General features: G+C 36.6%; 1 protein-coding gene across 1 annotated transcript in view; it reads right to left on the bottom strand.

The window, feature by feature from the left end:
• Positions 1-1199: 1199 nt before the first annotated feature.
• The window catches only part of LOC104517685 (cell adhesion molecule 2), a gene marked incomplete at its 3' end in the record, with an annotated part of 28278 nt that continues 12191 nt past the window's right edge, over positions 1200-17286 (bottom strand). Inside the window, exon 4 of the mRNA XM_010168451.1 lies at positions 1200-1290. Within this exon, the coding sequence (XP_010166753.1) occupies positions 1200-1290 (91 nt within the window). The remainder of the gene's footprint in view (positions 1291-17286) is intronic.

Genomic DNA, 17286 nt, shown 5'->3' with positions numbered 1-17286 from the left:
TATCTCAGAAATACTTCAGAAGTACACAGACACACAGGAGACCAATTCCACTGAGTAACACATAAGACTAACTGGATGGACTCCCAGTGTTCTGGTCTCAAGCAGGGTAGAAGCGTGATCTAGATGCTGAGTTGGCTCAGCCCAGACAAGATTTGGATGGAGGAGTTGCTTTAAAATGATACAGGCATATAATATAAAACAGAAAGTACTTATGGAGTTTAAATGAGGCCAGACTAAACTCAGAAGAGCTTTTCAAAATAAAAATTTTGGACTTAAATGTCTGAATTCACCTAAATCTGATTTCAGGTTCCTACACTTAGAAATTCCATAAAGTCACTAAATTCAGCCCTCAGTGACCTGATTTTTGGCATGTAATTTGCACCTTTTCTAGAATCAGAATATTATTGCACTGTCATTTTTAAGACCATTCTAAAGCTGTGTATCACCACTCCATATAACACCAAATATTAATCTTTTGAGCAGAAGGTCAATTTTTAAGAAACTTGATTCATATTAACTTAATATTAAGCAATAAGATTATTTATATATCTTTATGGGTAAATATATAACAGCTCATCTGAGAAGATACTGTTTTAAAGAGTGAAATCTATTTAAATAGTAGGTAATATGCAAGAGCTAATAACCACAGATCTGCCTTTAAAAAATATTGATGTCAGAGATGTTAATTTCCAAGTAAAATAATTTATATTCTTAAGGCAGGCTACATCTTTTCCAATTCTGATAGAAACAGGCAGCTAACTTGCACATATCATTAAACTTCAAATTCCCCTGTAAATGACAGCCAAAGCATCCAGAAAGTTCAATATATTTTCTCTGAGGCTAGTTGATGTAGGAAGATTTTCATGAGACATTTTCCCTTCTGTCATCAGTTCAATGATGTAAACAGTGACTGATTAAGCCTGCACTCCTTTCAGGTTGATATACCTGACTGGAAAAAACAAAAACCAAGAAAGAAAATCTCACAGCTGGAGTTCTTCCTGAAAACTAAAATAGATGACAAAGTAAAAGACCAATCCTCTACAGACACTTAATGAAGACAGGCTTCAAGGGGTTTTCTATACCAGAGATTACTTTACACCCCAGGATGAGATAAAAACAACAGATTTCTGCAGCTGAAGTCTGCAATCACAGCAGAATAAGGAAAATAACAAAAACATATTACTTGTTAAGTCACTTACACTGGTTTTCCTTTGGATTCACAAGTCAAAATTATAGATTGTCCTTCTTCAGGCCATGAATTGGAAGAAATGATTTTAACTAAAGGTGTATCTAGGAAGAAAAAAAAAAATAGACATCTTGTTGATATACACAAAAAATATTTATTATCTAAGAGTACATTCTTCTCTATTTACAAAAGACTATACCATAGATTTAATTTACACTTGGAGATGCTTTTATATGGAGCCTTGTGCAATTTCCATTGTCTTCAGGAAGGCAATAAAAATGACCAATGGAACTAAAACAGTAACTTTTTATATCCCAAGGAAACACAGATAGAAAGCACGTGTATACTCAGAGGAAATAACTTTTGTCTTTCTGTATTCAATGCAAATACTCCATACAACTGTTCCAAAGTCTGATATCTAACAACAAAATAGAAAATATTGAGGATGAATAACAAGTACTGTGTGCAATTGTTTGTCTATTTATAGGTTGCTATGATGGAATGCTGCTATTAAAGGAATGAATGCAATAATATACATTTGAATAAGAACATTTTTATTGTTGCAAAAGCTTGAAACTCATAATAAGAAAGCTACAATGGGCTTTCAGATAAAATACCTTGTTACAGGCATTTTACAGGATATTATTTCTGAAATGCAATAACACTGCCCCTAAAACAGAACATCTTTTTTTTTTTTAAACCCCCAAATTTACAAAGAGAATGTTTTAAATATCTGCAAAAAGCACTATGTAAAAGTCTGCAATCTGTCCTAAAAATTTAAAACTATTATTCCTATATATCAGAATTAACTTTATAGTTTTAATTGTAAAAAATACACAATATAGCTACTGAAAATTCTTGCAGAATCAAACATTTGCAATAGATCTTTAAGTTTTAAAAAATTTTGTCAGCTGGCTTGCAAGAATATATTCTCATAATCAAAATATTTCACATGAGATAGAAGGGCATCTCTTATAAGGAAAAAAAAGACTATACAGAAAGAAGCACCATGATACAAAACAGTTTTTTCCTTAGGAAAAGGAAAAAAGAGTTCACAGTCATAGCGAGGACAATTTTTAGACTCAATAGGAAAGTATAAATTCTTCTTTCCTCCACAGCTTCCTAATAAAAAACACATGTCTTCATCTGTGGCACAAGAAATACTTTAAACTGCATATCTAGGGTATCTGAGTTTTGTTTCGTGCAATTTGCAATTCCTATTTTCATTAGCAGTGAGGTAGCAGTGACACCACAGATATCTTATTATCAGGGAAATGTGGAAGAGTATGGCAATATGACCCTACAAAATTAAATGGAAGGAAATGATATGCTGTAATGATATAATTCCTTATTGAGATGCTCATAGTCCTGTTGAACATTAAATGGCACGTGAACAATTAAAAACGTTGGGAGCATTTTTCTAACTTTGATTTTTATTTCTGGCATATCATATCAGCATGGCACAAGACAAGAGAAGGGGAAGGCTTAGTGCAGACTTGTCATAATTCCACTGGAAGCACTGTCAGCATCGTTTAGCTTTCGGTACAGCCACACTAACCTTACAACAGCAGCAAATCTGTTCCACGAGTTCATATTCCTAAGGACCCTGCAAACCATTATGCAGGTGACTAATCCTTTGGAGGTCGTGCTGGCATTTGCTTCATTTTTAGCACATGCTTAAGGCACTGACCTCAAGTGCCTTAATAAATCAGGGCATCAAGTGCTTCTGTGATTTCAGTGGCGCTATCGAGGATGAAGAAATTACTCTCTTGACTATACATTGAACCAGAGGAACAAATTAGTAGCAGACAGGAATACATGAATTTAACCAAGGGAGGGAGACAACTAATGCAATGAGATTAAGAGGTTTCCAGAGAAATATGAGAAAGGGCTGAACTTTGATGGAAGTAATCATGATAGCCACAGGTGAAGAAAGAAATAAAAGGCCAATCTAGCTAGTATTACTGGCTTCAATATTTAATAAATGATCAGCATTTTATGCATTACTGTAAAAGAGCCACATAAAATAGAAGAGGGGACTTCAGACAACTAAGCTTTCACTTGCATGTACTAATACAGTGCTGTTTCCCCCACCTTGAAGCTCCCATTCCTACTTTCTTCAATGTCCCAGATAGCTCTCTCTTTAACATGTACCTCTAAACAGAGCTTGCCAACACAAAATCAGAAAGGTCGTATATTTATGTTTCACTCTCTAATGCACAATAAAGTAGTGTAGGAAATGCATTCCCTTGTGGTTTGCCTTACTAATTGACTTTAAAAGTAACTACTTGTTTCTTTACAACAGGAAACACAGGGATTAATTCAATATATAGTTTTTAGGGAAGCTTACAATTGACAATTTTTGTATTTTATTAACAGTCCTTTTTCAAAACCAGCTGATATTCTATTTTGGGTGCTTCTTTCTCAGTGTTATTGTTTCCACTTTATTTTCATGCTGTGCTTGATTTCTCTCCAGAATTAAAGTGTACACCAGAACACAAAATGCTGTTACAAAATACTGCCTCCTGCTAGGACTGTTCACTTTAGAAGAATTTGACAAGTATAAATGTACTCTATCAGTACTGTGAGCTTTAACCTGTCACACTCAGAAGTATTAATCATAACAACTGGAACATCACCTAATCTCCAGCAAACCACATCACCACTAGAAAACAAAGTCTAAAGAAAGAAAAACATATCAAGAACAGTAATACAGTAAGAGAGGTTGATTTATTTTCAGATATGCTCATCAGCTTGTTTAATGTAGATATGTCCAAAAAATCTCTACTGTTACAATCAAAAGGAGTAGGATGAAGGGTTTTATTGTGGAGCAGGTCTTTTGTTGCTCCTCCTCTAAAGTCAGTAGAAGTATACCAATTTACATCAGTTAAACTTACTAGAACTTTGATAATTTGCATTGTTTTTAGGATTTGGCCCAGTAGTTTCATGGTAATAAAATATGGTAGATCAGTATTTCAAGCAGAATTCTTATGAACAAGGAGCTGGTGACTTCACAGTACCTACAACATGCCTTTATCATGAGCTCTAAGCTCATTGTGGAAGAGATAAATATTTCAAAAAGAATAAGCATTAGGAAAATCCAATTAAAAGAAAACAAAACCCAACCCACAGTGGTTTATGTGAGTGCAGGTAACACAGCAAGCCTTCACAGTAAAACACACTGGTTTCAATACCCAGTGACTTACTTATTTATATGCACCTCCAACAGCGTGAGAGCTGGTTGGCTCTCCAGTCTTTAGCTTGAGTAATGAGGGACTTATGAGCTGCAGTTGATTGCCAGCCCCAATCTGAACTGAGACTCAAACCCGTCTTTAGACACATAGCAAGACATCTTCTACCCGCCATGTGCCAAGAATCTGCCTTTTTTGCTGGAAATAACAGCTTAGCAGCAGTTAGAGATAAAAACCATGGCATGGGGTTTTTTAAATATATATCCTTTCCTGTTTCAGCAGACCAAAGGCAAAAGTTCCACTGAGTGATTCTATTTCATTCATCTTTCTAGGATTTAGGTACATCTCATTGCACAAGACCAGGGAAGCCATTTTCAAAGCTTTGTAAAGATTTCTCTGTTTTTGATCAGGTAATAGCATCTTTATTCAGCAACATACAAAATCAGTGAATGCATGTGGAAAATTGATTTCAGTTTACACTGGTAATGAATGTTATCTGATATATGAAGAAATTAAACACTTCAGCACATGACTTTTGTTGTACTCTTAGCAATACCCCGTGGAACTGCTTTAGTGATTGATTTAATCTCTTTGAAGCTATTTCAAAACAAAGGTGGTTCTTATCAGTCTCCAGACCTTTGGTTTTAATCAGATCTTCTAAAAGGTTTTGAGTTTTTGTTTTCAAAATGCACTTGCTGTACATAAACAGTACTTGCTACTAGATTCCTCTGAACTTTTTGTTAAAAGGTAAATCTCTACGTTGCTCAAATCTCACCCTTTGTTAGGCTTCCAGTGGAAGGAGGATTAACAGAAAAAGTCTTAGTGGTTCTGCTTTGCAAAAACTTACCAAGTAATATTATATGAGATGTAGAGATCCAAGCCAAGGTTCCTAATTTTCAACTTCTCTGCTGAATTATATTGTTCAGAAAATAAATGCAATAAATTACTATGGAATTTAAACTCAGTGCTCCAAATATCTTCCAAATATCTTTCAGGAAGCAGAACAGAACAAGAACACCCCATTCTTTTCACTTATAGAGATAGTGTTATTAATCCCTGAAGAAGGGTCCTGTACTTCAGCATTCTGCATTTTAGAGGCCATTTAGAGTCTTAGGAAGCCATTTCTATACTCCCTCACAGGTAATTTGATTTTTATGAGAAGTGGTAATCAGTCCACCAAGACTAGTTCTTTAGACAAGTTATTAGAACCCATGCAGTGATTTATGAGAAAAAGAGGTTCCTTACTCCACTGACTCCTAAGCAGATCAGATCCAGCAAAATACTTATTTCACAGTAATTCAGTGATTAGAACATTCAACCCTTTGGAGTCTGTGGATTAAGGGTTTGGTCTGATTCAAAGAGTGCAAGGACTTGTGTTCTGACCACCCATGCAATAGCAAAGGTCTATCAGATATTATAAGGTCTCCCTTCCACTCAGGTTTTGAACTAAGATTTCACTTTGTATCTGGAAAAGCTTTTTTCCTACCTGTGTCCTAGTTTGGATAAATCAGGATTTTCTGACACACTAAAAAAGAACAGGTATTAGAAAATTCTTAATCCATTCCACATTACCAATTAGAATTCCACAAGTAACTCAGTACTGCGCAAACTGTCCCTATTTACATTCAGTGCCAACATAAGATGGAATATACCATTCATCTTACTTAAGTTTTTAGATTTCTAAAACCAGATTAGGATATCCATAAAAAGAAAAACCTATAAAACTTTAATATTCCCAACACTTTTCCTAGGATACTTCACTGAAAATTCTGTCAATGCTTAGTATCAAGTGTCCTTGGTACATTCATTCTTGGGCTTTACATGTCAAATTTTTACTGAAATGTCTTCAAAGGCCTTTGAGCTGGTGCTCTAAGAGTATCCTTGTCAAAGTTGGTAGCATTTTTGTGTTTTGTATTGGGTCTGGCTGAGATGGGGTTAATTTTCCCATAGCAGCCCTCAGAGCGCTGTGTTTTGTAAAGGTGTTGATCACACACCATGTTTTGGTTACTGCTGAGCAGTGCTCCCACAGCATCAAGGCAGCAGTTGGCTGGGGGTGGGGAAGATCTTGGAAGGGGACACAGCCAGGACAGCTGACCCAAACTGACCAAAGAGATAGTCCAGACCATACAATGTCTGCTCAGAAATAAAAGCAAGAAGAAGAGAGAGGGAAGGGAGGGCATTCGTTATTTACGACATTTTGTCCTCTGGAGTAACCGCTACGCATACCGAAGCCCTGCTTCCTGGGAACTGGATGGACATCGCGGGCTGATGGGAAGCAGAGAATAATTATTTTGTTTTTCCTTTGCTTCCACATGCAGCCCTTGTTTTGTGCTTCTATTAAACTGCTTTTATCTTGACCTACAAGTTCTTTTTTCTATCTTATTTTCTCCCCTCCCTGTCCTGTTAAGGAGGGGAGTGATAGAGCAGCTTGATAGAGCACCTGGTGTCCAGCCAAGGTTAACCCACTACATGTTTAAAGAATTTTAAACATTTTTTAAAAAAATAAAAATTACTAAATGTAACCACAATGCCAGAAGCAGATACTAGATATTTTACTAATACTAGCCCAAATTTAAGACCACCTTTTCCAAACTGGCAATGGATATCTATTCAGCTAGGACATTTATGTTTGCACATTATTATTTCATATGAAGTGCAGTGCCCATTCAAGTCTTTGGGTTTTTAGATGTGTTTATTGCATGAAGTCTAACTCATACTTCTGTCTCTCTCAAAAAAAAGGCATAACAGAAGATGTGGGAATGACAACCATGGTATTATCCATTCATGATTTTGCATGCTATACAGTGATTTTGAAAATGTTTGGATCTTCTCTTTGTACCTGGCTACCATGTTTCTGTAATGATCAAAGCAGCCCAATAATAAATATAAAACAAGTTATTTGCTATTTAAGTAACAATAAGTACATAAAATACTATTGGTATCAACTTATAGTTTTGGGAAAGTTGGGTCACATCATTCTAAGGAAATAAATGACAGTGTAAAGAAGAAATCACATTTCTCTTGGCTTTCATTGTTCCTTCATCAGAGAATGCATTTTTTCTGTAGGATATTAAAAGACCTGGCACAGAGAAAAATGTCTCATTTGGTGACAGTGACATACAAGGTTCAATATATATAAGGTGCACGGAGAAAGATTAATCTCTTGAATTATCTTAGTTTATGAGTTTTTGGGGTTCAAAAAGAAAAACCCATTGGTAAGGTTCTTTCCTCTTTGCATGGCACACATCAGTGTGATACATGCAGTTTAAATCTCTTTCTTAAAACATGAGGGATTCTGTGCTTTTTTTAATTTTTCACGATGTTCCACTTAGTCTTCCAAGTTCAAACTAGTACCAGAAGAGCTAGAGCTAGTGACAAATGGTAGAAAAAAAAAAAAAGGGAGGCATAGGTGTTCAAATATGTTTGCCTGTTGTGAATAAAAATGCACACCTCTATACAACACAGTATTACAACAAACATTATTAAACCTCCAAAACAATGCCTTCCCATCTGATTAGCTTCCATGCAACCAAATTGGCAGGTGCCTGTTTCAAAATCAGGGCAAACACAATCCTGTCCCTAATCATGTTCTACATAATTGAAAACAGCTCATTTGCATCATTTGACCCCAGGCCTCCACTGGAATACTTTGATTCTGAGGCGTGTTTTCTTTGAAGGTGATTCTCTCTCTGTAGTTTATGTTATGAACATCTCCCCACCTGAAGTAAGAAGCAAAGTTTGTTATAATGAAGTCCGTGATCCTTGTTGGACTTATTGTTGGAGTGCAAATTATGTTAACAGTAATAGGAAAGACACCCATCCAGGGAGGGGTAAATACATCACTTGCTGGGTATGAAAGATGAAGCGAGTGCTCATGATACATCAGGACATGCTACAGGTGTTACTCAAATCCCTCCTTCTAAAAACATTGATACTGCCTTCTTATTTAACCTTTTAGGATGATGAGGAGATGTTTTTAATTACCTTTTGTGACTAGAAGTTTTCTTCTATATGCAATGATTTAAAGAGCTTTAAAAGTATTGTTATTAAGAAAAAGCTCTGTTCAACAACGTAATTCTGCATTGGATCCCATAACATGAAATCTGCCATTGGATCCATTCAGGAAGAGAGCTATGCTGGTGTGACAGAACTATTTTACCCACTGTGACCAGTGAGCTTCCATAAATGCTAGGTTTTACCTTCACAGACCCTAAATAACACAAGGAACTACTCGCCAGTTCGGAAAACACGCACTCTTGCTTCAGGCAGCCCACAGAACAAAATACCTATGGTATAACATCCACATTGTGGTTGCCAGATCATTTGGCAGAGGCACTGGAATGAGGTTTTTCTCCTTCTCTACGGGAAATCTTGTTGGGATTTCTAGGAATAACAGGAGGATTCTCATCTTCTCAGCAAGCTGGTTGTGCCTTGTTTCAGTACATTAAATCCTGCTTTGGTTGGTTGGTGAGGCTCTCTGCACTCTTCTCTTGCCATAACCTGATGCATTATTTCTAACAAGAGTCCCAAGAGCAATGAATCATAACATTACTATCCTCCTCAGATGAATAGGTAGGTTTTTCTCACTGAGGGTCATTGTTTCAAGCTGTCTGTGTAGCCAGCAATTGCCACTGCCAAGGAAAACTCACAAGTTTTCTTTGTCACCAAAAGGGATAGAAATGTATTGGCCCCCCACCTTCCTGCTGTTGCCCACTGACCATTCCCAGACCATTTTAAGTTCTGATATTTAACTGCGTGCAGCAGCATCTCCTGACTGGACCTATAATACTCAGGTTTACTCTCTCACTTTTAATTAATTTATTTACCTTGATGTTTAATTTTTTGCACACTAACCACCATTTCCTCTTCGTAGAAGAGTCCAAATTAGTGTAATTGATTAATTACAACACACTATTCTTCTTACAAGTTTAACTACATTATGATCTCCCAACTGTACATCTTTACTTCACAGTTTTATTTTATGACCACAAACCTTCTGAATATTGAAAAGCTTCCATAAGTTTCTCTGATATTTTATTGTGGCAGTAAACATCAACAGTTCTGGTGCTGTCATTTTAAAAAATGTTATAAAAATCTAACAGTCCAATAATAAAAGATTATTGCTACCTGGTAATAAATGACTGCCAGATGATAAGATTTTGAAAGTATTTCCCAAGAGACTATTTCATTTATTTTCTACCTGGTTTTGTCTGTTTTTTTAAAAAAAAACATGTTTGTGAAATCTATTTATGTCACAGTCTTCTACATTTTTCATCGTGCTTCTTCTCTCTTATTTCCTTGGAACCTTTCCATCATTTCCAGATGCAAAGATAAAATAAGCAGATACCTCTGAAAATTATGATGTATCTACCTTCCAGATTAATTAGCACTGGAGTAAGCATAAGACAGTTTAAGGTCTCTTTCTTCCCCCCTCCCAGAAACCATGAGAAGCTAGTAATTTTCATATATGGATAGGAATTACAAAACTCCTTGAAAATTCTATATTCCTACACAATTTTATTCCTATTTCTGAAAAACCTAAGTAATTAAGCTTAGAGAAAAAAAAAAAAAAAAAAAAAGACTTTTAAAGTAAATTCCAAGGACAAATCACTCTAGTATGTACAAAAATAAACATTAAATTGGATATCCCAAATGAGATCCAAAAGAAGAGAAGAGTACTCTAATCAGCTCTGTGAAAGTGTTCACCATTTTTAATAGCTTTTACACATACCAGCTGTGTGCATCCTACAGCTGTGAATCAGCGTTCTCCAAAATTGTGCTGCTTTGGTAAATGACAAGTAGCTTCTGCCTGTGCCCTACTGCTTCGAATAAGCGCTCGCAAAGCCATTCTGCATCGGTAAACTTAATTAAATTACTCTGGGAGATACAGTAAGTTTGATGCTCTGCTTCAGAACATAATGAATGACTCATTGCTTAAACAGATGAGAGAAAAACTCAGTATTACATGTCTGACAAATTATTTTATTAGTAGTATTTGTGAATGAGATAATCTAGATCAAATGATTGTCATGGTAATGGTATTTAATTTCAATAAATGTATCCAACAATACTGTAAAATTAAGCTTTATCATATTTTCTAAATACTTCTCTTTGACAAAAGTGAATACTTGGTACCACTATCCACGTGGATATTCCTATATCTTCTTTTTACACTCCTTTAAAAACTACTTTACAGTCAACCAGGACCAGAAACAGCATATGGTCCCTTTGTTATCTGAGATTCTTTGATGACTATTATGTCATCTTTTATCTTGTCTCCTTTAATTTAGTTTAAAACGATGTTTGTTGAAGAAAAAAGTAATAACAGTTTGTACCAGAAGAGTATAAAAACACTCTCCTGGATGCAAAACAACAAGCCAAATGACAACGTGGGGGAAAAGAAAGCTTGATCAGTGAAATATTTCTTCCTGACACTCATAATTCATGAGTACCTGAACTCAAGCATCAACCTTGCAGGAAACCCTTTAGGTTACTAATTCTGTGAACACTGATTATCTGGTACTTTATTCAAAATATTCATAGTGCCTGTTTCAACATCTCACCTTTCAGTCATACCAGACTCCTTCACCATAATTGCTAAAAAGAAAAAAAGTAATTAAAATGGGATAGCACATAATGTGTGGCTTGGGGTTTTGGGAAGGTGAAGGAGAAGATGCAGGTACACTACCAAAGCTCCACAGTTCCTCTCCGCTCCATTTAAATGTGTTAAAACTTTACCCTTTGTTTGTCATGTAACGTGTTCACTGATAATTCTGTCCTACCTTGTGCTTGGTCTTAGAGCTGGCAGAGATAAACGTGAGCACAGCGTTGGATACATCGGTAGGCCCTGCGGAGTTCAGTGGTAGATGGAGCGGCCCTGTCACCACAGTTCCAAGCACGTGCCATCTCATGAAGCCAGTCAGCACCAGGTACCACCGTTCCCCTTTACATGCTTTTCCAGAATGGGTCACTGGTTTCTCAGTGATCCATTCAGTCCCATACACACGGAAATGATATGGTAGAAATAATACTCTCTTTGGCACTCAGTTTTGTTTTCTTCAGTGAATGCAAGTAATGAAGCTTCATTTTACATCTTCTATCTTGTTTAATTATTTCTATCACACCACTTATTCAGACTAAACAATCTCCATTTTGCCACTCTCTGCAGATACATAAACCTCTCTGTTTCATTTAACATCTCCGTTTCCTTACACTGTGCTCTCTCCAACTTATTTATATTTTACCTCATTTTTGCTATGTCACCTAAGAGGAGTAAACCAAAAAGGCAAGAGAAAAAAAAAGCCTTCTGCCTAACTCACATATTTTATCAAGAAATGCCTAATTTTGAGTCAGCGCATGACCTTTCAATGTAACCTCATCTTCTGCATCCTCAGTTTCTTTTGCTCAAGGCCTTCAGTTTTCTGTTATGTCTAACTTGAATTATCTTTAATATGGCTTGAGAACTGCAGCACATCCAAAACTGCTGAAGGAGTAAACAAGAGCTCTGGATGCTCAACATACCCAAATACCCCTTCCAGCCTTTCTCTGACATTCATATCAGATATCGGACACTATAAAAGTTCAATCTATATAAAAATAACTAAGCAGTAGTATCAGGGCATGAAAATTTGACTTGTTTCTTATAAATATATACCACACCCTCATCAAGGGCAAACTTCTATTCCTTGTGAGGTCCTACTAACAATCTCTATATATGTTTTCCTTCCAAACTCTCTCACTTCCTTGCTAGTTTTTAGTTTTGGAAATAAACAAACTGTTCTAGAGGGAAGGTGTGGAACAGCTCTGTCCTCCTGCCATTAGGCTGACTGGCTGAAGGTGACTAGAGTTGTAACCAGGGTGTGAGCTATACAGATCCTGTAATTTTCAGTCTACTTCCAAGATGAACCCATTTGATATAACACCAAGTCTATGCTAGGAAAAAAATGAAAAAGGTATTTTAAGCATATTTTCAAAGGCACCATTTGATCTTAGTCAAAAACCTGAAAAATTGCTTCAACTGGGACTTGATGTGGAACTTCTGTCCTGGTTTTTAGCTGGAACAGAGCTGGTTTCTTTTTAGTAGCTAGAATAGCACTATATTTTGGTTTCAGAATGGGATTTATTAAGAGAGACACACTGATAACATACCAACCTTTTCAATTGTTGCTGGAAGTCAAAAGACTTTGTGTTTTGCTAGTCTACGGGGTGGGGGCGAGGAATATTAAAATTAATAAGCTAGATTGGTATTTGAATATGGCAACAGGATATTCTATATCATACTATTTCATGTTCAGTATATTAATGAGGGGCTCTTCCTCTCTTGCTCTCTCTGGCTTTCGCTCGGGCTCTGGCTCTCCCGGGATTGCGGTTTCGGTTCGGGATTGTCGCTCCTCTGGGATCGTGATCTGGGAATGGGCCGGGCTTGGTTGGCAGATGCTGAGCGATTCCACTGTCTCTCACTCATTTTTATATTCTTATTATTTTAAGTTTTATTTTATTTCAATTATTAAATTGTTCTTATCTCACCCTATGAGCCTCCTTAACCTTACCCCTCCAATTCTCTCCTTTATCTCCCGCTATTCCCCTGGGGGGTGGGCAGCGGACAGAGTGAGCGAGTGGCTGTGTTTGGTTGTGAGCCAAGTGCTAGCCAAGTGAAACCACCACAACTTCTCAGACACTGGACTGTCATTCAGCCACTCAGTCTTTATTGTCCTGTTAGTGTTACTTGATATATATATTAAAAAACTTGCTTTCTAGTTTTTCTGCAAATTCAACCTTCCACCTCACATCCCTAACATAGTTAATCTAATATATTCACATTATACCTATGTAGGCATCTGTCTTATCAAATACAATGCAGAGAAAATATTTTTTAAATCCCTTTTATAGTATCTGATTGTTACTTAGATTAGGAGCTTTAAAAATCAGTAATTCAGTCAGCAGTCTTGGGAATACTGCTGTTGGGCTGGCTGTAATAGATCATTATTTCTGGAACCTACCTCCTTATGTAGAGAAAGGTTTATCGTTACAGGAAATGAAAAAGAAATTTTAAAGGCAGCCACACCACCTTTTTTATACCATTACACTAGTTTTCTGCTCTTTTCAGGTAGGTGAACTAACTTGTTCTTTCTTATGTCCACCTAAGAGTATCCGCCAGTGGCTTGACTGACTCACTGTGGGGATTTCTACTGATGACAATGGCATGTGGCCAGTCGTGACCAAATTAACTGTGCGACCTCAAAAGCCTACAGTGAGTGCTGTAAGGTTCTGTCCCCAGCCTCCCCTCCAGAGAGAAAACAGTTGTTAGCCCACCAGTGCTCATTAACTTGGAAATGTCACCACAGTGACCGAGGCTAGCATCTCCACATGGCAGAACACCGTGCAGTTCAAACATGTATTTGGAACAGGTTCAGGGACGACCTCACCGTGCGCCATTTACCAGCACAGCCATGCTCTTGGTCTTTTCAGTCCTTTTACCACAGGCTGTCTCTCTGCTATGCCTAAAGGCTTATTCCTCTGAAATGGAACTGTATTTATTTTATGTTTATTTCCTAAACATCCTACTTCTAATATTATTAAACGTTCCCTCCCAAACTTCCCTTGAAACCTTCTTGACTCCTCTCTTAAGTACACAAAAAGCAAATGGAATAACTTGTCCACACCATATTTTAAACTTTCTACTCAGAATAGACAAGTCACTCTCTAGATTTTCCTACAAAAGATTTTAGGGAGAAATAAATTATACCAGATTATATTCCACTTGTAAACCATATTTGAACATTAGCCTCCAGATGGGAAAGGTCAGGATTGTACATTAACCCTTTGAACTACATATCCCCTTTGAAAGATTAAAGTTTGGCAATAAATGGACCCACGAGTTTTTGAATTATTTTGCATTTAAATAATGGATTTCTTATTTTCATCTATCATTAACCTAATTGATCTCATTTAAACACGCAAATTGTGGCACTGAACTTCCATGTTCACACATATAATTTTTACTGTTTACAGTAACTTTCCTTTATGTTTCTTTTGTTTCAAACATTCACTAATATGAAAAGCTTAAACAAGATAATTTTACTTATTAATACAGTGTTTACATAATTATTGAGCTAAATAATTAAAAATAATAACTTATTTAATTTTCATTCAATATGAAGAGTTGTACACATACTGAAGCTGTATCTTTAAATTTGCATTCTTTGCTCCTAAAGCTTGGGTACTGCTTAACTCCTGGGGAGTTCTGGCAGACATACCTCAAGTAATAAAAAATAAAATAAAATTTTTTAAAAATTTAAATAGATAATCCTGAGGCTAAGGAAAAATGGAGATAACTCATGCCAAAAAGCAAGAGCAAAAAGGATTTTTTAAGCACAAAGCTGGGGAAAATAACGAAAGTAAAAAGAAAGCAGAACACTAAAAGAAAATAAAAATCTATGTCTTAGCTGAATAGCTTCAAAAAGACAAATGGTCTGCCTCAGCCACGCAGTTGAAAGAAAATGAAGGTGTGACACTTATTTTACCTACTTACAGCACAGAAGGACCACTATGTTGGACACAGGGAAAACTGTCCCTCTCCCCTCATGCTTTATCACAGCTAAAAGATGTCCCATTCTGTGGCCTTTTCCATGGGCACACATCTGCCCCTTCTGAGCCACGAAAAGACTGCAAGTCTATGGTTGAGATAGTCACTCTGAACAGCCACCCAAGATATTTAAAACATAATTAAATTCATTAGAATTAAATATTAAGATTTAAGGAATATTTTTTTTTTTCCTCCAAATACTGCTCTGATGTGCAACTGTTAAGTGTTTTAGGCTTTCTCCAAAGACAAAGAGTTTAGTGGTCAGCTTATGCACGACCCTTTGCTTGCCTTTTTTATAATGCCTTATTTCATAGATTACTATATTATAATACATATACTATTTCATATCTTAGATTTTCACATATTTTCATATCTTATATATTCACACACACATACACACGTATATTTAATATATTTCCACTTATTTTTGTTCAGAATGTTTCATTGTAGAAACTGTGTTCCAACAAAAACTTGAAAACAACCAAGTGAAAATATGGGGTTAAAGTCTCTTAGTGAGCACCAGGTAACGTAGCTCTTTGATAAAATTACTCTGCTTTACACCAGGAGAAATTCTAACCCCATCCTCTTGTCAGAGAACCCTCCATTTGTTCATACATCAGGAATCACAGTAGCAGGCTGTTGTTACACACACACACACACAATTTTCTACATGGCTGCACAAGCGCATTGCTGATTTGCTGATCTGGAGTCTGCTGCATTCCAGACATTTTGTTTACTTAATTCAAAATCAATAAGTTTATTTCCCGGACAATAGCCAACATTCTCTTGGAATAGCTGCTTCATCTGAAAGTCAAGTTTGGACGTTCATTGCAAAAGAATCTAATAAGAGCCCACAAATGAAGGAACAGCCTGTTACACAAACGTTGTTGGAGCAGCCCGTAGAAGCAAGTTACCTGATGGCTATAGACTTGTCAGACTGACAATTCACTGCACGTCTGTTTCTGCCAATATAAAATTTACTCAAAAATTGTCTCTCTAGACACTTCTTTACATAACACATATTTAGCTTATTAGTGCTGTCATTTGGGAGTGTGGTCAGCTTTTGAGCAAAAAATCTCGCCGAGTCCGTTAGCACGGATCATATCACAGCTGCCATTTTAGAACCACTATGATTAGGTTTGAAGTTCAAATGATTTGATTTCACTTTAAAGCTTCAAAAACAGCCTCTGGGGTAGACTTACACAATTAATTTTTACTGAGGTCTGCCGGGTAATTTACTGTAGTCAGAGAATCTTCACTAAGGTAAGGTAATTACCACTGGCTAATTTTATGGCATGCTGTTCAGTAGGATGCAACGTGTTGGCTGGCTTTTGGTCAGATAAGACCTGGAGGAAAGTGAAGATGCTGCTTCTGGGAAACAACATTGATGGGGGGATGAGCAGAATTCACTCATTTGCCAGATGTGGACCAGAAGTTGTACTTGACCTCAAAATGTCTTTTCAGGAGTGTGCATGAGGACTTACAGTGTAATCTCATAAATATTGTACTGAGAAGCTTTCAAAATTAAAGTACTGCACCTGTGATTCTTTAATACAGGAACAAAGAATGCATTCTGCATTTAGTTTGAATGCAGTTGTAAACAATGAAACTAAATATCCCTTTGAGATTTCCATTTATCACTTACAAGAAGCATTTCCTAATAATCAGTGGCAGCTAGGCTGACAAGCAAACTTCAGAGTAAGGCCACAGGGGATACAAGTCTATTTTAGGTTTCCTGTTGACAGTAAGGGTCAGAGGAAAAATAAACTCAGCAAGCAGTGTCGTGCTACCACAAACCTCTGCTGGCCAAGCAGAAACTAAATTACAGCCAAACCTTTCAGTGCGACAGAAAGACTTGGGCGATTGGGCTGCCCTGCACTGCACAGAGCATGACACAGATGAACAGGATTGAGTACAAGTGAGACACAACATCAATTAGTGATAAATAAAGCTCAAATGATTGGAGGAGCTAATTATCCCACAGTCTGGAGTGGGGTTGTAGTATGCTTACCCCAACAGCATCCTTATTATTTTAATACTTGAAGTCTGCAAAATTAATCTGGAAAGCCCTGTGAAAACAAGGACTGATCATGGTCTCCTTCAAGATATCCTTCTTTTGGTCAAGCTATAAATAATAGAGGTAATGTCTACTTCTGGATCTAACCATTAAAATAAACAAGAAAAAGAGCAGCAGGAGGACTCAGACATTATTTCTATTACATACACACATATATATTAAAAGAAAATAAAAACTTTTTTTATCTTAAAAGTTTAGTTCTAAACTTCATGTAATGCTACTGGGGAAAGCTGATTTGATTGCTCTA

This window comes from Antrostomus carolinensis, unplaced genomic scaffold (assembly GCF_000700745.2).
Source record: "Antrostomus carolinensis isolate BGI_N321 unplaced genomic scaffold, ASM70074v2 scaffold9935, whole genome shotgun sequence".
NCBI lineage: Eukaryota > Metazoa > Chordata > Aves > Caprimulgiformes > Caprimulgidae > Antrostomus > Antrostomus carolinensis.
The sequence above is the reverse complement of the archived record's forward strand: the minus strand, read 5'-3'. Positions and strand labels throughout refer to the sequence as shown.